General features: G+C 35.5%; 3 protein-coding genes and 1 long non-coding RNA gene across 4 annotated transcripts; 2 read left to right on the top strand and 2 right to left on the bottom strand.

Moving 5' to 3' along the window:
• Positions 1-8095: 8095 nt before the first annotated feature.
• On the bottom strand, positions 8096-9225 carry LOC138141261 (venom allergen 5-like). The gene is made up of 2 exons (XM_069061959.1): positions 8643-9225; positions 8096-8584 (listed from the first exon to the last, which is right to left on the bottom strand). The coding sequence occupies exons 1-2, from the start codon at positions 9140-9142 to the stop codon at positions 8155-8157; spliced, it is 930 nt and encodes a 309-aa protein (XP_068918060.1). The 5' UTR covers positions 9143-9225; the 3' UTR covers positions 8096-8154.
• A 1850-nt stretch (positions 9226-11075) lies between these two features.
• LOC138141576 (venom allergen 3-like) lies at positions 11076-12363 on the top strand. The gene is made up of 2 exons (XM_069062315.1): positions 11076-11800; positions 11885-12363. The coding sequence occupies exons 1-2, from the start codon at positions 11286-11288 to the stop codon at positions 12321-12323; spliced, it is 954 nt and encodes a 317-aa protein (XP_068918416.1). The 5' UTR covers positions 11076-11285; the 3' UTR covers positions 12324-12363.
• A 593-nt stretch (positions 12364-12956) lies between these two features.
• Positions 12957-16184, top strand: LOC138139652 (uncharacterized). Its single transcript, XR_011162347.1, has 4 exons — positions 12957-14378; positions 14449-14733; positions 14786-15406; positions 15467-16184. It is a non-coding gene; the product is annotated as an uncharacterized lncRNA (long non-coding RNA).
• A 165-nt stretch (positions 16185-16349) lies between these two features.
• Positions 16350-17427, bottom strand: LOC138141254 (venom allergen 3-like). Its single transcript, XM_069061956.1, has 2 exons — positions 16874-17427; positions 16350-16812 (listed from the first exon to the last, which is right to left on the bottom strand). The coding sequence occupies exons 1-2, from the start codon at positions 17344-17346 to the stop codon at positions 16383-16385; spliced, it is 903 nt and encodes a 300-aa protein (XP_068918057.1). The 5' UTR covers positions 17347-17427; the 3' UTR covers positions 16350-16382.
• Between the last annotated feature and the right edge of the window lie 6752 nt (positions 17428-24179).

The following is a 24179-nucleotide window of genomic DNA, read 5'->3' as shown; positions in this document are numbered from 1 at the left end:
ACTTTGCTGAAAGATACAGCTTTGATAAATGGTCCGTGTGCGAAGCATTGTACAAACGACAATGAACTAACTTTGCATGGAAATTGTTTTTGCTTTATGTGCCATAAAAGCCCGAATCTACTTGTTCCCGTTCCCTTTTCTCGCTTCAACTTGACGAGAAAAAAGAATTCGGGACGCTCCGCTCGCCAAATCGCCGCCTCAGACAAACTCGGGGGTGGTACGCAGACGCCGCTAATTAAGACTAATGCAACAGCCTCTAACATTATACAGCTAGTTTTAGTTGCTGCGAAGGTGGCGCGTTTAATCTTTCGGCGAACTTTAGACGTTAAGCGTTTTTGGAATTATTTACAGGATCTTGGAAGTTGCCCCGCGTACTAGTTGAGGATGTGTTGTTGCAAGCTTCATCAAACTTTCACATGTTGCTATTCAGATGGATTTACTTCAGACCCTGTCAAATTTCGCTCCTTCGTTCTTGCTCAAAATGCCTAACGAGGGACTAGTTCAGACAAAATAAATTAATTGAATACAAAAAAATCACCTCTCTCACCATTCGACAATATTTGACATGTTGCTGGCACAAATGACGATTTGCTTCGTGCTGTGGAATCAATTACTTACTGCTCTAAAATCCCCACGGTACATGTCAAAAATGTAAATATAATATTCATCATTACATTACATAAACATTACGGGTGAGCCGGTCAATATTGATATGATCGGTACATTATAAAATTAAAAAGACATTAAAAATTAACGAAGCCTCTCGGAGATCAATACATAATAATCATTAACAGCGAGTCCCAATATAAACATATTTTTGGAAAACAATAACGGCAGGATTGTCTACATCATAGTAAAATCGTCCGAAAGCTTGCCCCGGTAATGACTTAATGGTGTTACCACCGCTAATAAATTATGAAATATCAAATAATATACGTACGATATAAAAACCAATGATAGGATTACAAGTGAAACATTTTCAGAAGGTAATGCATATTCATACATTGTTCTACACACACCGGGTGCGTCAAGTTTTACCGCCCGCACGATTAACCGTATTAAAAAATTAATAAAAATTACGAAACTTTAGGGTTACATTCCCTTGATATAAGACTTCAAATGCGTATAATCGATTTTCCGTTATCACTTCATTCAGAGCCATAAAATTTTAAAAATCGATTTTGAGTAAAAAAAAATTTTTTTGTACACGCTCATAATTCACAATTAATTCAAAGAACACGTTTATGAAATTCCCACCAAAAGAAAATTATTCGTTTTTGAATTATTCCAATATTAACATTAAGAGCGAAAATGACCAAGATTTACAACTACAGTATCATAAATAAATATGTATCTCATTGTTGGGAAACATCTGTTGACAACTTTTCTAGTAATTCTTAAGCCCCTAAAGTGTACGATAAACAACCTACGTCAACTTCTTTTGTGGAACTGACCGCCCAATTTAATAATAAATCATAGCTAAATTTTGCACTTTAATATCAAATTCCATTTATTTCAAAAACCTGTGATGTTTTCATCGGCGTTGGTCAGTTGGGCCAGGCGTCAGGTAGAGGGATTTATTTATCGTTCAGTTGGGCCGATCATTAGTTAGGGGTAGGATTATAGCGTTATTTGTAATCTTCTCTTCGTATGTTTATGTTCTCGACAGCACCAAACAAAATACTTTATTAGAAGTGTTGCAGTATTGCTATAGGAATAAATATTTAAAATCAAAGATACAACATAAAAAAATGCACGGTGTGGTGCGCTAACTCTCTTTCGCTCTTATCTATCTTTAACAGTTACCCCTATTTGCGACCACTTTTCCATAAGCAACCGTATTCCATCGTGTAGAGAAAAAAAAGAGTGTGTCGTAAAGACGCACGATAGAAGTGAAACTTTTGTATTACAGGAAAATCAGAATATTGTAAATTATCACTGATAGATGTAAGAGGCGGTGGCTGAGCCGAGATGCTAGTTGCTGGTTCATTGTCTTTATTATTTACACCGTTTTCACTTCACTCGTACGTTTTCTCTCACGCCACGCTCTTGTTCTTTCTGCGCCTGACTTAAGCATATTTACAACAAAATTGTATATTTTAACGATAACACTAAACAATATCTATCAAAATGCGTAACTCATTGTTCATTTTTAATTAAAAGAGAGGACATTATCGACAAATGCCGTGAGTGTGACAAAGACAGAAGTATGTATACACAATTTTAAGGGATGTTTGTATCGTCTTAAACAGATTATTATAATTTACATAATTAATTAGACTCCAAATTAAGTGAGATGGAAATATTGGCGCAACCGTTGTGCGAGACAGTGTTTACCCCCACCACTTTTCGTCACACAAAAAGGTTGCCGATCAGAATTTCAAACCCCCCCCATAAAAAGTTTCACTTCAAAAATTATTTTCTCAAAAAGTATACGGGCTACTGACTTAATTCTTTTTTTAAAAACTTTTACAATATCTTAGTTACATTTGACTCGCTGCATGTGTATCGAAATTTTCAACATTTCACATAGGTCCCAGCAGAGTGAAGTTTACGATGCGCATTTTTGATTAATCTAAATTTATTAATTATTTTTTTCAAAACTATCGATATTTGCGAAATTTACGATTCACTATTGGAAGCGCTGTACTTTTTACTACAAATATACAGAAAATCATAATTATAGCTTCAATGATTGAATTAACACAACGTTAAATGTTACGAGAAACGTAGTTTTTCGGACTACACCTCAACTACGTATAAAGGCCGTTTTCAAAGTTCCGTCCTATTAAAAAAATTTGTAGATGGCCATTCCTTATGCCCCAAAATGTCCTCTACAAGATAGTATAGGTCTCATTTAGTTATACCTTGGAATCACCTACCCTCAGAAATAAGCGAGCTAGATATGTGATTTTACTCCACTATTAAGGTGATTTCACTCGTCTAAAAAAGACCAAGTTTTTAATTTTCGCTTGACAACCCTCTGCACCGAACGACCGAGAACGAACAACGTTAGGAAAAAACCACACAAAATAGAGGTTTCCTTGAAAGTTGCCGATAGCCGTTGGGTAGGTGGAACCCTACTGTAAAATAATAAACAACTAGGTACCTGATAATGTATTAGGTTAGAGAAATACGATAGACGTTGAAGAAATTTAGAATATTACAATAATTATAAATACAAATAATAAGAATAATAGTATCAATCACAATTTATATTTATATAATTATATAATCAATTACAAATTATATTTTGATGGAACAGTTTTAACTGGCATTCATAACAGACCAGACATTATTATTTTAAATAAACAACAAAAGCAAGGATATCTTTTAGATATTATAACTGTTCCAAATTCACATAATATAACACAGACATCTAACACAAAAATTAATAAATATTTAGAGCTCTCCGTTGCTATAAGAAATCTTTGGTGTTTAGAAAAAATTGCGATTTTACCACTTATAATTTCAGCTACGGGAATAGTAGCGCAATCTCTTTTTAAAAATTTAAAAATTCTGGATTTAGGGAACACATTGGTAGTTGAAATTCAAAAAGGTATATTATTATACTCATGTCACATCGTAAGGAAGTTCCTTAACATTGACACAGAACATAATAAAACACAACAAAGTCAAAATGTGGAGGCGAGACGCCGGTAATTATGTTGATTAGCACTGCACTATTACTTGGTAGTAATATCCGTAATAGTGTACCGGGTGGGGCATCGTATACGCGCACGCCAGAAATCGCGACTTCTAATTAAATAAAATTGGCGAAATTTTATATACCTGACTAATTATTGATAAGGTATATTTGAGAATTGTTTAAATTTTTTTCGTAAATCATTATAGGAAGTGAATCTGGGTAGGTTAGTATAAAAATCAGAATTTGACTTTTTGGTTGAAATTTACATTTTAATTTTTTTTTGGCTTTGTTTGTAAGTGAAAAATTATCAAAAAAATATGAAATGTACCTTACCAATAGCCAGGTAAGTCTGAAAAATTTCGATAATTTTATTTAATTAGAAGTCGCGATTTCTCACGTGCGCGTATACGATGCCCCACCCGGTATGTACTCCGGCATAATTTCTTAGAAGATGATTTGCACACTCTATTTTCTGTACCATAAAAGTACCGTAAGGTTTTGATTCTAGAATTTTTTTGTATACACTAGAATCACCATCACCTACAAGAAATGCATACTTTACTCCATGCATTTCCATACTAAGTTTATATCCTTCTAAAATAATGTCACTCTCCATGGCCGAACTTGATCCGTCCCAATTTTTGAAACATAAATGGGATTTTTCTTGATTTTTACTGCACATAGCACAGTACTTATTACGTATTCCCAAGAAGAGAATTTTTCCTGGTTTTTCACCGACTATGCAAGCTGCTCCAGATTTTGCATTATAATTAGTTCGATAGGATCTTTTACACCATGCGCCATCCGCAATAACAGTGATAAGTGGTACATTATTTTCGTCTACATTGCCAGATTCTATTGCTATTTTCGCTTCTTCTCTACCAGCCTCTATCATTGACTGCCAACACTCTTCTTCAAAGATTTCATTCAGATTGTTCTCAATTTTCTGGTATAGATTATATGACATACCCGGCATATTCAGACAACCTGCTAATTCATTTAATTGAGAAAATCCACAACCAACATTTATAGTTCCCATGACTGCAGCACCATTAGCATTCAGTTTGCCGTCATTTTTATCACTCTCCACCATATGTTCAACTTTACACACTGTACATTGCAAAACAAATTTCGAAATGAAACCTTTTCTTACTTCTTTAACTAACTTTACATGTTTTGATGAACAAGAAAATAAGCCGCAGTGAGGAAAAGACATGCATTGTTCAAAAAAATGGGATACATTTATTAGGCGTCTACCTTCCACTTTTTCATTTTCTGTTCTGAAAATATAATAATGATCAAATTACAACTACGAGTATTAACGTTTAATTAAAATATATGTAATGCCTTATATAATTGTCATTTTTCTTTTCAAAATCATTACCAATTTCTTTTTCGTTTTCGTCGCTTTCAAAGCAATATTTTTTATCATAACATGAAGTATCCGCTGTCCGAAAAGTGTCATATTGTCTTTGAGGAGAAATTAGAGATGTAGAAGTACTGGCGGTTAGACCTTTATTTTCTTCGAACAAATTTTTTCTTTGCAAACAGTGGTTTCTATAATACATAATATGAAAAGCTTTTAATATTAGATTTTCGTTTTATTTGTGACACCTTATTACCTAAATAATTTGCCCATTTTTCGTCTACTTTTCCTTGGTTTGGAAAGTGGAATTTTAGATGTTTTACCCATCGCAAAGAGCACTTTTTTATAGTTTTATATATAACAACACAAACAAAAACAACACTACAAATCAGCAAACTGAAAATTACAACATTCAATGAAAACGGTTGAAGTTGAATTGGGCTTGAAGACGAAAATAAAAATATTAATATTCATGGTGGGTGGTGTCCGTTCTCGATCTGGTAAATTTCAAAATAATCGTTTACACATGTCTGTCCATAAAGTGCGAAAGTGCCGCCAGTCCAAAGTCCAACACCCTGGCTCACTTCCGATCGCACCGAGAGGGATGAAGGAGAAAGTGAGAAAGAAAATGAAGGATGGTGAATCTCTAGTAACGAAATCTCCTCTTAAACTTGGTGATTTTTAACACAAAATTGTAAAGCTAATTAAAAATATATTTGATTTTTTATTTCAAGAAATCTTAGTAAAAAGTTACAAAATGTTCCCTAACTTGTTAAAATCACAAATACTTCAGTACTTCTGCATAAATTATGTAGTCAAAGTAATCGTTATTTTCACGTTTTTCAAATTTTTTTTTGCAGGAAAACAGACGCTTATTGCAGATATGAATAAGTTACGGAACATTATTATACGTTAAACTTTCACATAAAAAAAACTGAAATTCGTAGCTCAAACCGTATCGCCGTAATTTTGATTTGAAATACACTAAAAACTAGGCAGAAACGGGTCGAGTGACATCGCCTTAAGTGAGATGGAAATATTGGCGCAACCGTTGTGCGAGACAGTGTTTACCCCCACCACTTTTCGTCACACAAAAAGGTTGCCGATCAGAATTTCAAGACCCTCCCATAAAAAGTTTCACTTCAAAAAATAACTCTATATGCAAGCAGCAGTAATTTATTGTCTTTTTTGGCAACCTATTGTCGTCGGCACGTGTCAGTTGTCTCTGGGGGGCGAGTTATGAAAGGTCCTGTATAACTCTGATGGCACATTGTTTTGGTTTTGCCATTTGTGACTAATAATTATCTCCCTCCACCACCCGGCGGCACGGCAATTTTGCCGGAGTACATACATTATTACCGATATTACTATCAAGTAATAGTGCATTTACATTAAGAGTACATTCATTGGGAAAAAATTAAAACCTAAATAAAAATATTTAATGTTTCTTCTTTAGTTTGATTTGGGTGCTTTTCTTCTTGGGTCCTCCTGAGCGGTGGTATCTGAATAAAATGGCTGAAAGAGAATCATGGTGTCTGAGGATCCCTGGCCCTGGGGCCTTGGTAATCCTGGGTCTAGATGGGCTTGTAAACTATTTGAAGGATGTGTGGAGGATATTTGAATAGCAATTTGGTTATTGTATTGCTGTTCATGGTTCGGAAGCTGTATCTTTCCTGAAAATGGCCATTGCGGTTTTCTATGCGGGTGAGGTGGGTGACTTGGTGGAGACATTTGCTCGGATGTATGTCCGAGAATCGGAATACTCCCAGGTATCTGGTTGAGGGCTCTTGGAGATCGCTTGTTCGTTGAAGTGGAGTGTCTCGTGACGGAAGTTGCCACCGTTTGATGTCGATCGACGACGTCATCAGGATGCTGATGGATTTGATGGGGTTAATCTTGAATCTCCAGGTTGTTGTCTAGTTGGCTTCAACTTTTCCCGGAAGAATTCTTTTCGTCATCGTCGGGCTGCGACTTGTTGTGTTGATATGTTGAAAAAGAAGCAAGGAAAACAAATTCTTCCATAAGAATTCCACAATAAGAAATGCTAAGATAAAATAAGCAACTTTCTGCAACATGTATCTTGTTCTCCGATATTCAAAGCCCCAATTCTCAAAATTGGTGGTGAAGTTACATCTTCCATGCTATCGTCCAACATTTCCACAGAAACGCAAACAATCCGAAATGGTCCAAGAGCGTGTCAACTTTACATATGTGCCGCTCTCCCGAAGTAGAAGATGAACGAAACCTCGAAAATACTTCGTAGATGGAAACCATTGCGTTTTTGAATCCCATTTCGTATGTGCATGGGGCTTGGTTCCTTCCAGAAGGCGATATATTCTCTCCAAGAATTGTGTTCATCGAAAACTTCCTGACAGAATCGTATCCAGTTTTCCTTTAATTAAGCAAATGTACTTTTCATCTCACCACACCAGACTAAACGATCGTTACAGTAGTGATAATTGACAGTGCCATTGTGGAACTTCACAGGGTACATGAAAAATAATTCTCGACGTCATAAGGACACAACATCAGAATCAGGACAACCTTTCCTTTTAGTAATTCTCTGTAAAGCTAATAACCGGAAAATGTTAAATATTGGTTTTACAATTTCTTAAGTGTCTGAATAAATTTAGGGCACTTTTGAGTTAGACAACAATTTTAATTTCATAAAAGGTAAGATACCTTTCAGAAAACATAAACTGTAATAACTCAGATTAGTAAATTGTACTCGTATATCAGAAGACGTTGATCAAGATCAGCATATCGAAATATATCTCAACATTTGGCACTTTGTGGATCCAACAGGGAATCAACACATACTGAGCTTATTTTAAAGATATCCTAATCTGAATTTACAAACTGACATTTTCTAGTTCTAGTTGTAGTGGTATCTGGTTATTAATCTGGAAGCATAGACCGGCGAACTTTCTGCACATAGGGCCAAGTGAAAGTAAATCGAGCATCGTGTGCGAACGTCAAGAAAATTCTTTGCAAAAGTAAGTACCTACCTCAAGAAAAGCAATACTCAGATGCTTGATGATCAATTGATTTCGATGGGGTGAAGATAGTGAAGAAAACACCAAAATCGAAAGTATATTGTCAGTTATAAAACAGAAATTTAATGATGTAAAGAACAGGTTCAGCAAAAGTATAATAAAACCACGAAGGCACACAACGATATTATCCTGCTTGGGACGAGTCGCTCAGATCCTTTGGCTCTTCCAGGACCGGTGGGAACGGGTTCGAGTTTTCCACACAAAGAAGTGTATTTATCGTTACATGTCATATTGGAGGGGCATTCACTGCACGGCTCTCCTAATTTAAAAATTACTTCGTCCTTCATATTCATAGCTTTTCCGTTAAGCCCTTTATAATTGCATAGCATTGTGTATCTCCACGCGCCGCTGTCGGCCTTATTCTTCGGATTCCATATTCTAGCACATCCCATGTGGGTCATAGACGCCCATATGAACTGCGTAAAATGATAAATGGTTCCTTCTTTGGGAGTTGCTCCACTGAAATGTGGAAAAATATAATCTGCCCTATCGATGAGTTTCACTTCGTTGTACCTAAAATCTCGTTGTTAAAATGACATAACCCATTTCAGTTTCGAATCCGTTTACTTACCATCGCTCCATGTTGAGCATGTGAGCAGTCGAAGAATTTCCACCGGTCCCTGCTAAGTTCTGTCCAACCCATGCTTTATCAACAGTTCTCCTGCACGTGTCATGACCATAGACATAGTACCCTCCGTAGCATTTGGCGATGTATTCGAGCTCTAAGTCGTAGTTGATGACCATCATGTTGCTAGCTGTCTTTCCGTACATGAATTCGTTCGATTCATTGCCGGATGCGACCATATTTCTTAATTTGTTGTGCTTATCGAGGACAGATTGGCGGAATTCTACGACGCCCTCCGCAGTGTACGTACGTGGTGCTCTCATCTTGCACTTGCATGCCGAATGTTTCACTGTACCGCAGGGAAGTTTGCAATAGTCGAATGTCATAAAATCGACTTTTTCTTCGGCATCCTCGACCATAAACATAAGAGTCGTGTTGGCTTGGGGTTCTTCCTGAGATGCGCAAACACTCAGCAACATCACAAACACGACTGTCCTTTTTAACATTTTTTATGATTTTAAAATTTGTTCAGTTAAAGCGACATTTCGAAAGTATAAAAAAATATGATTACTACGTTGCTATGACATATTGTCATGATTCTCATCACCGCCGTCTTGATGGTTGATATATTTCACTATACATCTGCCTGGGCGAAGCTTTAGTGCTTGTGATCTCCACGGCGCCACTTTAGGAGGGAATGTCACTAAACAATCATAACCTCACAAACAAATGTAATGAATTCAGTGAAGTTGTCAAAGTGCAATGTCAAGAGTCTCACAGTTTAAAAGTAACTTTAATAACAAAAATTTTATTAATTTAGTTGATGGTAGTTCTGTTTGGTGTTTCTGGTTTTTAGTACATATTTTGCTGTTAGTGTTTATGAACTGGCTTTTTTATCATATTAGAACTGATATTGCGGTAAATGCAGCAACAACAAATTTGGTTAGTTGTAAACCTATTTCTGGAATAATATTAAAATTATAATCTCAATCTTGGATTTGCTGTAGGTACATTATTTCCTAAGCGGGTCATCTCAGATAAAGATGGGTCCATAACAAAACAATTATTAATTAATTAATCCGTGCCATTCTTGCTGGAAATGAGTGGAAAGTATACTTTAAGTTTTGTACAGCAACCCCCGAAAACAACCCCAAATGTCAGAATCATGAGAACAATAGAATTTTTCGGTCTACGCCCAGGCTGCTATAGACACTCTGACTATTTAGCAGGTCGTGATTCTCATAAATGAATTTCGTTGCTTCTAGATGAGAAACGTTTCAAGTTGGGAACAGATCTATCTTTATCTTCTTGCTATAGTTCTTCCAAATTCCAAATATGGTGTGTAAAGTTTTTCTCGTTTTATTCCAAACTACAATTTGATATTATCATGTATTATTTTCGTAGGTTTCATTAAAACCAATCTTTTTGAAAAATGTAACATGAGAGGACCAAGAAGTACCAGTGGTATCGTGTTTCTGACCATGAAACTACCATTAACTGTCAATTTCAGAGTGTCGTTGGGCACCGGTCCTAGCACTCCACACAACTTCAAATAACTCTGATTGTTGGAAACTTGGTTCTTAACTCTTCCATCTTTGGACATAACGGAGATGGTATTAGAGAACCGTACTTAAACGATTCGCCCTTCTGAGGGTTTTAAACGGCACAGAGTATCATTACTTAACCTTAAGCGCCATTTTCTGGTGTCCAGATAGTTGTTGTTTTCGAACTTCCATGGGTTAGAACTTCCGAACATGGTTACCTCACCAACAAGTAGTGTTGTGGTCATTCTCTTGGTGAATAGGATCTTTTCTTTTTGGAAAACTATAAAAATATACAATCAATTATCTCCGTTAATAAAAACATTTTACTGAGAAGATTCAGGCTACAATTCTTAAGAATAATAATGTACGAGTATAATACCTCGTGTACAAGGAACGCTTCAACTTCGAAAACACCCTGTACAAACTTTTCAATGTATATACCTAACTTGACATAGATCGAAGATAACACCAGAATTTACAATTAATTAATGTTTTTTAGGACTTAAACGATCACGAAAAACGTTGGTCTATATTCGTGCGCTGTCACTTTTCAGGTATTTATTTCAAATTTTGGCCTCATACGTGAAAAGTGATCTAACAGCGCACTGATTGCGAAATTAACTATTCCGCATTAGGATGGTAAGTTCAACTTACAGATTGTATCAACAACAATGGTAAGTAGTAGCAAATAACAACACGAATGTACGAAAACATTAATAACGTAATAATAGGTTATATTGCATGATTCAAAATGATTGTGGATAAGTATGACAACTATGTACGAAAATGTATGTGGCAACTGTGTGGGTAGGACAGAGTTGACATTTCATAGTCGCGCAAGTTTGAAAATTGTCAAACAATGTGCAATGGTATAAAAAAATCAAACGCAGCCTATGAAATGTCTTACAAATGTCAACTCTACCCTATCCACACAGTTGCCATATAAATTTTCGTACATAGTCGCCACAATCATTTTGAATCACCCAATATCATTTTCAAACGAAAATGAAATGCATTTTTGAGACTATATCATAGCAACGTAACAAACTTAATTTTCATATTTCGAAACGTCGCTTTATCTCACAAACTTCAAAGTTATAAGAAAATGTTAATAAAAAGGGCACTTGTGTTTATGATCTTATTGAGTGTATGTGCATCACAGGAAGAACCAGAGCAAGACATAATTACCACGATCATCTCCGAGCAGGATCCAGAGGGACAATTCGATTTTACAAAATTCAACTATTGCAATATGAATGTGCCTAAGTGCGAAGGCGAGAAACATTCGGCGTGCGATTGCAAGATGAGAGGACAACGTACTGTAGTACTGGACAACTTGACACAATTCCGCCAAGATGTCCTGGATAAGCACAACGAATTAAGAAATTTTTTCGCATCCGGCAAAGAACCACAAAAATACGTGTTCGGAAAGACAATTAGTAACATGGTGGTACTCAACTACGACTTAGAGCTCGAATACATCGCCAAATGCTACGGAGGGTACTTTGTGACGGGTCATGACAAGTGCAGGGTTACGCATGATGAAACATCAGTTGGACAGAACCTAGCAGGAGTAAGTGCACAGTTTGACGATAATCACCTGACGAGCATCGAGAGATGGTGAGTGGATGTGGAGGACACACGAGGCGTCTTATTTGCAATCGAAATGTATTTTGCGATAATTTTGACCGATCGAGATTTTAGGTACAACGAAGTGGAATACGTCGACGGTCTCGAATATCTTTATGAAACGTGGGTTCATAAAAACCCACCCCGTGGACATATTGGCCATCTTACACAGTTGGTGTGGTGGAGTATGCGTCGCGTGGGATGTGCAAGAATATGGAATCCGGCGAATAATTTCAGCTGGTACAAATGGGCGATAATATGCAATTATAAAGCGGCTCCCGGTCTAACACCTGGGAATATGAAAGGAAGTAATATTTTTGAGGTAGGACCTCCGTGCACAAAGTGTCCCTTCGACTGGAAATGCAACGTGAAATATACTTCTTTATGTGGAAAACACTATCCCGCTCCCAGGGATTCACCGACGCCAACCCCGCATGGCAAAGCATCTGAGCGGCTCGTCGCAAGTCAGATAATATCGCTGGGTGCCCTCGTGGTTTTATCGTATTTCTGCTGAACCTGTTGTTTACATCAATAAATTTCTGTTTTATAACTGACATTACATTTTTGATTTTGATCTTTCCGTCACTATTTTCACCAAATCGAAATCAATCATTCATCTCATCAGTCTTCCAAGTATCGTTTATTCCTCACGTGGATACTTTAATATTGAAAAGATTTTTCGGCTTCCCTAACTGATAAATACACCTTTACCTTTCAATTTAGGTCCCAATGACCCCAACGACACGCTGAAGTTGACAACTAAAACACAATACCATTGGTACTTCTTAGTCCTCTCATGTTACATTTTTGAACAGAACATACGAAAATAACACATGTTAATGTCACATTAAAGTGAGGAAAAAAATGAAAGAACTGTACGCCTCCTTGAAATTCCAAATTTTGGAATTTGTCACATCACAGTTTTTTACTAAGGAAGATAATTTTTTGCTTCTCTGCAGGAATGCCTGCGGTATGATGTTCGTTGTTTTAAGACATCTGATATCAGAAAGTATCCTAAATTGTACAAAATGTCTAATATGTAATAGGTCGTGTAAAATACCTTCTGATCTGATAATAGTATATTATATATTGAGGGAGAGAAATGCATGATTTTTCCTAAGGTGCAGTTTGTAGCCAGAGGGCGAAGCCCGAGGGCTACAAAGCAGCGAGGGAAAAATGAGCATTCTCTCCAGAAGTATATATACTATTTTTTTCACGGTAGGGAGTAGAAACAGCACAAAAATCTCAAATTTTAAGAATAAAAAAATGATGACAAATGAGTTGTCATCTTTCGATGAATTTAATGGAATTAGTAGTTGCCTTGACAACACAATTAGATTTTTGTCACAACAGTAAAAAAAAATGAAAACTCCCATTAGATTTTTGTCACAACTGTCAAAAAAATGAAAACTCCCTAGGGAGCAAATATTTGCTCCCTAGGGAGAAAATGCTCTACTTCTGTCACGATGTTGACATCCGAAAAGTTGATTTCTACTCCCGATCGTGAAAAAATTTATTTAGGTACTGTCGCGAGCAATAAATTTTGGTCGTCAATGTCATTTCAAAATTTGGTTAGATTGTCACAAATTTAAAAAAACTCCCTGCCTGATTATGCCCACGTCAACAAAGTGTCAAAAATTGAGAAAAAATGACAATTAATGTCATACAACATGATGATAGGTAGGGCCCGGATTTTAGGCAAAATGGACTATTTTTATTTTTTAAGGCACATGTATGAAACTTGTCTATAAATGATTTCTGGCTTAATTAGAGTAATTAGAGCCATATTTGATTCTGCCTATTCGGCCTAAAATGCCCTTTAAATACCTATTTTACCTTTTAACTGCCTGAACATGCCTAAAATGACCAAAAATCAATTTCATTTTTGCGGTTTTTTCCCAATTTTCGAATTCTGGGAAGTTTACGGTATTGAAAATGTAAAAGTGGTACCTCAATAAAATTTACAATGCTTTATGATTTTAAAATTTAAGGAGATGTAATTACTGAAATGTACAAAGTGCAGTACAATACAGGAATTACTTTTTCGCTTTTACGGTTGGGACCATGATGTCAGCGGTAAATACTCCGACAATACCTAAGTACCACAAACCATTAGACTGGACTGGCATAAATTACAGAGTTTATCTGTTTGCCTCTGTTCGAAGGGGTGCAGGTATACGCGGTCTAATGTTTTCTGATACTTAGGTATTGTTAGAAGCTTTAACGTTTATAAAATGGTCCTTGCCATAAAAACGAAAATTAAAATCCCGAAGTGAAACAATAAGAGAAACCTTAAGGGTGTTATTTTCTAAAAATTTAAGAAATATAAAATTAACCATCTCCTCTGAAATTTGGTGGGAGACGTAAATATAAGCATTACAAATTTGTCATTTCTCGTTTACTTTATCTCCGTGCAGTGGTCGTGTTTCTTGTGAACCTGTTTAAAGTGAACATAATGCCGAAACAAAAAATTAGTTTACGCGAAAAAATATTACAGTGGACAAGCAAGAAAGATTTATATGAAATAAAATCAACCCGAGAAATGTTTTGTAAAGCTTGTGGTAAACTGGTAAGTTAAGCATAATTAAAAATATGTCATTTTATATTTTTTACTTATTTGAAAATTTTATTTTTTGTAGTTTATATGCGAAAAAAAATGTCACTTGCAACAGCATGAGCAAACGGCCATCCATAAAGAGAACATTATGACACCGCTTCGGCAAACGTTGCTGACACAGAACTTGGAGGAATCGGCAAATAGTACATTCAATATGGAACTTTGTAACGTCTTTTTAGCTGCCAATATACCATGGCACAAACTACAAAATCCTGCGTTTCAGAATTTTCTGACAAAATATTGTGGTAGAAAAATTCCGGATGAGTCTACTTTACGGAAAAATTATTTACCAAAATGCTACAAAGATGTATGAACATACTATCTTTTAATATTTAATTTAAAATTATTTTCACTTTTAGACTATTGACCGCATTCGGAATGAGCTGGATCCTTTTAACATATGGGTTTCAGTTGACGAAACAACAGATGCACTTGGGCGATATGTGGCGAATTGTCTGGTTGGGAAACTTTCAGAAGATGAACCTGGAAAATCTTATCTTTTGGCGTCTAAACAATTAGAAAGAACAAATCATGAGACAATAGCTAGATTCGTAAATCAATCTTTAGATAAGGGTTTTTCACTTTTTTAAATTTATTTTGATTTAAAATTTCTATGCGTAGAAATCTTGTGGAGTACCAGAGTTGTTGCTGAAAAGTTTCTTTTGTTTGTAACGGATGGAGCACCATATATGATAAAATCTGGTAGACACCTTAAGGTGTTTTATCCAAAAATTGTGCATGTCACATGCTTAGCGCATGCTTTAAATCTAGTGGCTGAAAAAATTCGCTATCAATATGAAGATGTGGATAATTTAATTTCGAACGTGAAAAAAATTTTCGTTAAGGCACCTTTGAGAGTTGAAATGTACAAAGAAAAACTAAAAGAAATGCCACTGCCTCCACAGCCAATTTTAACACGATGGGGAACATGGCTTCAGGCTGCTATGTTTTACAGCGAACACTTTGATTCCATTAAAGAAGTAAGTATATAAAAGATAAGCAAATTAATTGATTGTTAAACTGTTTTTAACTACTCACAGGTTGTCATGTCCTTTGATGGAAGTTCTGCTGTTGCTATTCAAAAAGCACAGTCTATAATGAAGAAACCCGGAATAAAAAACCAATTAATTTATGTTCGCAGTAATTTTAAAATAATCTGCGAAAGTATTACTCAATTGGAAAAAAATGGGTTACCTTTAACCGATTCAATCAAAATTGTTGAAAACGTATTTACCTCCCTAAAAAAATCTCCAGGCCCTGTAGCAGCAGTAGCATTAAAAAAACTTGAAGATGTTACTGAAAAAAATCCTGGATACAAATTTCTTCTAGAATTGGCAAGAATTTTTAGAGGTGAAGATGTGCCGGAACATGACACCAAAATGGAAGAAATTTATTACAAATTTGCGCCCATTACCTCTTGCGAGGTAGAAAGAAGTTTTTCAAAATATAAGTCCATTTTGGTGGATAACCGACAATGTTTTAAAGTAGAAAATTTAGAGCAATATCTTGTATGCAATGTAAATACGTAACAATGTAAATAACTAACAAACTTGTAGTATTGTATATTAATTAATAAAAAATAATTAGTAAATATCTTGTTGTGTGTACCTACTTAAAACTTTAAAAACACATTTTTTAATTTAATTAACCACAACTTTAAGGACCTAGTATGGCTTATTTTCAGTTTTTAAGGGACTATTTGCAGTAGTTTAAGGGACTATTTTAGGCACCTATTTCCGACTTTTTAATTGCCTAAAATCCGGGCCCTAATGATAGGTTATGATATTTACGACTGTTTTACAATGGAGCATTTTCGATTACGTCAAAGAATGACCTTGACGACCAAAATTTATTGCTCGCGACTGTATGTATTTTAAAAATTCCAATTTTGTTGTATTTGTAAGAAAGTATCATCAGTAACAGTTTCAGTTAAGAAATTTATTTACATTCGTTGGTTCAGCAAAAATACAATAAAACCACGAGAGCACACAACGATATTATCCGGCTTGAGACGAGTCGCTCAGATCCTTTGGCTCTTCCAGGACCGGTGGGAACGGGTTCGAGTTTTCCACACAAAGAAGTGTATTTATCGTTACATGTCATACCGGAGGGACATTCACTGCACGGCGCTCCTAATTTAAAAACTAATTGGCCCACCGCATTCATAGATTTTCCTTTAAGCGCTCTATAATTGCATAGCATTGTGTATCTCCACGCGCCGCCATTGGCCTCATTCTTCGGATTCCATATTCTAGCACATCCCACGTGGGTCGTAGTCGCCCATATGAACTGTGTAAAATGGTAAATTAGTCCCTCTGTGGGAGTTGTTCCATTGAAATGTGGAAACATATAATATTCCTGAGTGATGAGTTTCACTTCGTTGTACCTAAAATCTCGTTGTTAAAATAATGACATAACCCATTTCAGTTTAGAATCCGTTTACTTACCATCGCTCCATGTTGTCCCTGTGAGCAGTCGAATAATTGTTACCGGTCCCTGCTAAGTTCTGTCCAACGTAGGCTTTATCAACAGTTCTCCTGCACGAGTCATGACCATAGGTATAGTACCCTCCGAAGCATTTGGCGATGTATTCGAGCTCTAAGTCGTAATTGATGACCATCATGTTGCTAGCTGTCTTTCCGTACAGGATTTCGTTCGATTCATTGCCGGATGCGACCATATTTCTTAATGTGTTGTGTTTATCGAGGACAGCTTGGCGGTATTCTACGACGCCGTCGTCGTTGTAGATACGTGGTGCTCTCATCTTGCAATTGCATGCCGAATGTTTCGCATTTTGGCAGTTAAGTTTGCAATAGTCGAATGTCATAAAATCTTCTTTTTCTTCGGCACCCTCGACCATAAACATAATAGTCGTGTTAGCACTCAGCAATATCACAAACACGACTGCGCTTTTTAACATTTTTTATGATTTTAAAGTTTGTTCAGTTGAAGCGACATTTCGAAAATATAAAAAAATATGTTTACTACGTTGCTATGACATATTGTCATGATTCTCATAAATGAATTTCGTTACTTCTAGATGAGAAACGTTTCAAATTGGGAACAGATTTATCTTTATCTTCTTGCTATAGTACTTCCAAATTCCAAATGTGGTGTGTAAAGTTTTTCTCGTTTTATTCCAAACTACAATTTGATATTATCATGTATTATTTTCGTACTTTTCATCAAAACCAATCTTTTTGAAAAATGTAACATGAGAGGACCAAGAAGTACCAGTGGTATCGTGTTTCTGACCATGAAACTACCATTAACTGTCGATGTCAGAGTGTCGTTGGGCACCGGTTCTACACAACACACAACTTCAAATAACTCTGGTCGTTGGAAACTTGGTTCTTAACTCTTCCATCTTTGGACATAACGGAGATGGTATTAGAGAACGGTACTTAAACGATTCGCCCTTCTGAGAGCTTTAAACGGCACAGAGATCATTACTTAACCTTAAGCACCATTTTCTGGTGCTTATGGCTGTGGAGAGCATCTTCATCGTAGTCCGCAGCTTCGCAGCGCATGTCCCCAAACTAACGAGATATACAGTGTTGGACAAAGGATTGTCTTGTACATGAGTAGCTTGTTTCCTGTCGATAAACGACTTCGCCGATTAATCATGGGATACAGCTTCTTCATGACTCCGATCGCTTTGTTTCTGGCGTTCTCAGCGTGTGCCTTGAACGTCGCCCAGATAGTTGTTGTTTTCGGACTTCCATGGGTTAGAACTTCCAAACATGGTTACCTCGCCAACAAGTAGTGTTGTGGTCATTCTCTTGGTGAATTCTACTTCTTGGTCCTCTCGTGTTACATTTTTGAACAGATTGGTTTTTGTATTGTTTGTATTGTTTTTTGAAAAAAACACACGTTAATGTCACATTGAAGTCAGGAAAAAATGAGAAGAACTGTACGCCTCTTTGAAGTTCCAAATTTTAGAATTTGTCACATCTCACAGTTTTTTGATAAGGAAGAAAATTTTTTTGCTTCTCTGCACGAATGCCTGCGGTATAATGTTCGTTGTTTTAAGACATCTGGTGTCAGAAAGTGTCCTAAATTGTAAAAAATGTCTAATAATAAATAGGTCGTGTAAAATACCTTCTGATCTGATAAGTTTATTAAAGTATGCATTTTAAAAATTCCAATTTTCTTATACAGGGTGATTCATATTTTACCGCCGGTGGCAAAAGTGACCTTAAAAATTATGATTTCCCTGTCATATTTTGCAGACCTAATTTATTATCCATAAGGCACATAATATCAAAAAATGAAATTTATAAGTTAATTAGGTCAAATTTTGCCATTTTCTCAATTATTAATTGTTTAATTTATTCAACATTGTAGCATATGCACACAATTTTACCATGTTAAATTAATTTTAGCGTATGGTATTATTGAAATAAACGCATTTTGATATTCAAATTTGTACATATTTGCTTCATGATTTACGACATAATGTCCAAATATCTTAACAATAAGATTTATTAGAGGATTTTTACTGCCACAGCAGGGGGTCCTTTGTAAAATCGAAGAAATTCGTCTAAGCAGGTCAGTTTTACAAGGTAGTCATTGTTGGAGAAAATTTACAACACTAAAAGCCAACAACCATCAATAAAAGCAACTTTTCCATTAAAATCGATTTAATTCAAAAACTATCAAACATTTTTCGAAACGGATTGCAGATATTGATTTTATACGCCATTAGCCACATTCTGATGCAAACATTTGAACATAATTTTTTTTTGAAAAACAGTTTTTTATAAATATCTGCTCAATAAAATTTTTTTTTTTGAAATAAATTATACCGGTCGAAAGTAAATTTTTCGACAAATCGACTCTGTAAATTGTATAAATTTTTCTCAATTTTTAAGGGTCATTTTGCCACCGGCGGTAAAAGATGAATCACCCTGTATTTGTAAGAAAGTATCATCAGTAACAGCTTCAGTTAAGAAATTAATTTACATTCGTTGTGTATTCAACGCAAATAATTCCTTTTAAATTTGCATCACCGTGGATGGCTTTTTGAAATAATTGTATTGGTATTATATTTTCGTGCATTGTTATTTTTTGTGTATTTGCGAAAATAAACCGATAAATGTCAATAAAACGCGTAATAATGCCTCTGACAGGGCAACTCCACGGTGCCCCTTGTTCGTTCAGCATCTCTAAAGGTCTGCAATAAAATTTACTGCCGAACAAGCTCAGCTTAAATAATTCCGTCGGTCTTTTTATTCGTCGTCGGAATTTTTGATTTTGATTTTGTTTGAACGCGCTCGTTAATGTTTAATCGAGGCTCACCACAAAAGAGACACGTTTTGTGGTTCGCCTGCAATTTAAATGGAGGAAATAAGTCAACAATGTAATAAATGTGCAGTGTTCGGGAAAAATTCAGCGAATACTAACATAAACGCAATTTGAGCGGAATGGGAATTACTCGGCATAAAAGACTGCTTGAGTTTTTTCACCCCTTCGATCATAAAAGGATCCATCGATATGCGAAACGTCTTTAATTCAATACGCTCGCTAAAGCAGTCAGGTTATGCCGTTCGAAATGTTCCCATTGTCTTTTATGACACCCTAATGGCCCAGCTAAGAATCGACCACTGATGTTTTATAACTTAAATAAAAGAAACAACGTCTTGCGCCGACGGCGGCTCCCGATGTACATTTGCTAATCGAATGACGCCACCGTATTTCGCTTCACTCGGATCGAATCTCTTTTAGCGCCTTCATTTTCTAAAAAAATAAATAAGTTACGACGAAAAAAAATTTTGTTCAGGCGAAGACGCGGTCTAATCGACGGCGCGGTCGTAAATCCCCAATTTATTGCTAATTCCCAGCCCCTGGAAAGACGTCTGCTTTTATTCCGTGTTTATGACAATAGGGGGTATTGGGAATCAATAAAATTTACGTTGTAATGTTTAAATATAACTTGTAGTAAATACGGAGCTAACGAGTATTAAACAAGAAAGACTGTGGAACTGGCATAATTACCTTGATGGTTCTTGGGATAAATAAAAAAATAACGACGCATTATAATAGAACTATCATTTGGCAAAAGACAGCTTTTTTGTCCGAGTCTGGGTTTTATTTATGGCCGAGGCGCAGCCGAGGCTTGAAAACAGGCGGGGACAAAAGGCACTTTTTGGCAGAGGTGCACGTTAAATTTCTTAGGCGACAACGCGAAAGACATCATTAGAAAAATTACAAACTGATTTTGTATCTACCTTCTTCAAATAGATAAATTATTAATACATACATGTTAACAATTTTTTTTTATTATTGTACATATTTGTTATCAGCTTGCCAACAAAACTAGAAATTTACTATTTGCAATACAATTGCTTATTTACATAATTTATGGTGACGGGACAATTATCGGTTTTATCGGTTTCGTTGCTACTTTACTAAACAGACCAACAGATGGCGCCACGGTCAGCAGCCGAAAAAGTGCGTCCGAAAAAGAATTACTTTTCGTCCACTTTCATTAAGGGTGCCAAAAAAAATTATTAAAATGTAGATATGAGCAGCTTCATAACCAGAAAGGAGGGAAATGTCTTTTGATATGATTAAGTTTGATAAAGTCTTAAACTTTTATGAAGAATTCGATTTTTTTTATCTTTCTTTTTTTAGTATATCCTTGAAGTGCAAATCTTGTACGAGTATAAAAGCTAGGTCACATATTTTCACTTACTGAAAAACAATTGGGAAATAATATCCACAATAGAACATTGAGATATTTTTTAATTTTTTAAACTCTTTCATCCATATCGATTGGTGAAACTTTTAATCTTGTGTAATTATCACAAATCCCGAGTTATCGAGTTATTCAGAGCGCTGCAAGTTTCCTAATCCTGCAAGAACTAAAACAAAATCTACTGAACTCCAAATTACATTATGTGAACATTCTTTACTTTTTTAAATATATTTGAATAATCGGTTTAACTATAGAAAGATCTATGATATACCCACTGCATTTATGTAGATGACTCAAATTTTCAAAAAGAATCAACAATATTCTCCTTTCGGAATATACATAATTACGATAAAGAAGGGAGAAACAAATTGTGCGAAATACGGTTTTCCCAGTTATTTATTTTAAATTAAATTTAAATGCTAAAATGATTCAACGGCAAATAAAATATTCTAATTTGAAAATAAACTGTAAGCGAGGTAAATTTTCTAGTCAAATGCACTAGGCTGTTGTAAAAATATTATTTTTGTGCTGGTAAATGATTGCACAGTTGAATGTGTTTGCGGCTGCATGAAAGCTTTTTGAAAACGTACCGCCGACACATCTGCTTTGTGTTCAGGGAATTTGACACAATTTAGAATATTGGAAATAGCAATTAAGGGGTATAAAAAATTTAAATGGCATTTAAAATTATTCGCGACCGAAATTAGCCGCCCCTCACGGCAGGCTTCGCGCTTTGGCATTTTTTAATATTAGCGAGAGAGTCGCATTTTTTAAATTCAATTATACGGATCAAAGATGTTTTATTAAAGAATTCCGATGTTTCAAATTTGTATTATGGAAAAATGTTGATTAGCTAGTCCTGTGCCGGAAATCAAATTAATGAAAATGACAAGGGCATTTTTTGATTTCTGAGCGACTCTTGGATTAAAGTCGATGGATGTCATCAATTAAGTCGGCTCATTTAGTGCCGTCAGGCATGTATTCGCATTAGGGGCGTTTTATTTAATTAAATGTAAAACATCAACTTAAGCTCGATTTGCGAAACGTGAGCTATAATTAGAACGGCAGATTTCGTCCCGGTCTCATCTCTGGACGAGAGAATATCGCTGGGGGCGGCGAAAATCTGGTAAAATCGACAAATATGAGCCGTGATGTTTTTCTCTAGCAGCTAGAAAAGCGGAATGACGAGTGATCCGTAAATCTGCTTTTCGTTTTCTTTGAGCTCCCTCCGGTTGCTTTCACCTACTGTCCCACTTTGACGGTGCACTCCTTTCAAGGGTGTAGCGAAACACGTCACCAAGAAAATTAGTTAAGAGCGAATGTAGCTTTTTCCAAAACGAACATGGTTGCTACACATTTACTCTCATCTAGGAATTCACAAATATCACATTTATAAATAAAAATACTTTTCAAAAGTCACTGAATATGTAATTTTTTTTTCTTCACACGTCCGTAAATTATGACATCCTGCTGCATTGATAATGCTAAAGTGTCACTTCATTGTCATGGCATCTAACGAGGTGACGAGCGGCACATAAAGTTATTATCTCCGCTGAGAGCGGCAGATAAAGTTATTATCTCCGCTGAGGGCGTCCGTGAAGTTATTATCTCCGCTGATGAGCGGCAGTAAAGTAAACTAGCTAAATCATCTGAAATTCCTACCTGGTTTCTTAACATGTCTTAAATAATTTGTTATAAAGGTTTGAAGAAAAAATAGTATATGTTATTCGGAGCAAAAATGAAGTTTTATGTGCTGCGGCACATAAAACTTCATTTTTGCTCCTCATAATATAATACACTATTTTCAGACGTCAGTAAAATATGACATTATACTGTTGGATTGTCACTTCATTGCCATGGCATCTGACGAGCTGACGAGCGGCAGATAAAATTATTATCTCCGCTGACGAGCCACAAATAAAGTAAACTAGCGAAATCATTTGAAATTCCTAACTCAAATTTTAACAAATTCGTTGCTGAATCCATATTGAAAGCTGAAGTGACTAAATAAGATTTAATCAAGAAACATAATTGCAAAACATACTTACAAAAATCTGTCATTTACAGCGTTGTTTATCCTAGTCATAGTTATAGTAATGTTTAACAAAACAAGCTACATTAATTTATCAGCCTACCCAATCTTCTACCTTAAAATGATTCCTAGTTCCTTAACATTTCTTAAATAATTTGTAATGAACGTTTGAAGAAAAAAGTAGTACATGTTACTCGGAGCAAAAATGGTTTAATGTGCTTTGGCTGGTTTGTCTGCCTCACAGCGTTCGGCAGTCAAACTACGAGCCTCAGCACATAAAGCTTCATTTTTGTTCCTAATAACATAATATGCTATTATCAACGATCGTGCGATATATTTAATTTAATTATTAAATTATAAATTACTAAATAGATATTCTAAAGAACTCATATTCTCTTCCCAAAGTTTCACAAAAACAAAATTTAATTTTACTGTTCATGTATGTACCCGTATTTGCAAAGACCTTGTCATGATTTTGAAAACAAACAGCAAAAAAAATCTGACGATTCTTAAATATTCAGGGTGGTGTTAGATAAAATTTAATATGCAACACTTGAGACACTACATTATTATCGCACGTGTGTGGTTGCATAACGAGTTTGTACGCCGAGTGCTACTATAATGCCTGTATCCCACTCGCTGTGTAAATATGTAACTACATATTAAAATATTTGAAATTTCATTTTATTTAATTTAGCTTCTGTACACATGTTAATGTAGAAAACTGAAAAAAATTAATATTTTGGGATTTTAAGATTAAGACTGTTGCATAGTAATAAAATTTTTGGACGAGGTATAGTTAAAGTTACAGAAGTATTCAGAATTCTAGGATCTGCGCTCATGCAACAAAGATGTTAGGGTTTATCGTTAGAAACACTAATAGCTTTAGAAGTACAGACTCTCTTATAACCCTGTTTAATAGTTATATAAGATCCAAACTTGAATACTGTTCTATCGTTTGGCAACCATATTACAATGTACACATATTGTTGTTGGAACGTATCCAAAGGAGATTTTGTAA

The sequence above is a fragment of the Tenebrio molitor genome, chromosome 1, assembly GCF_963966145.1.
Source record: "Tenebrio molitor chromosome 1, icTenMoli1.1, whole genome shotgun sequence".
Lineage (NCBI taxonomy): Eukaryota > Metazoa > Arthropoda > Insecta > Coleoptera > Tenebrionidae > Tenebrio > Tenebrio molitor.
The sequence above is the reverse complement of the archived record's forward strand: the minus strand, read 5'-3'. Positions and strand labels throughout refer to the sequence as shown.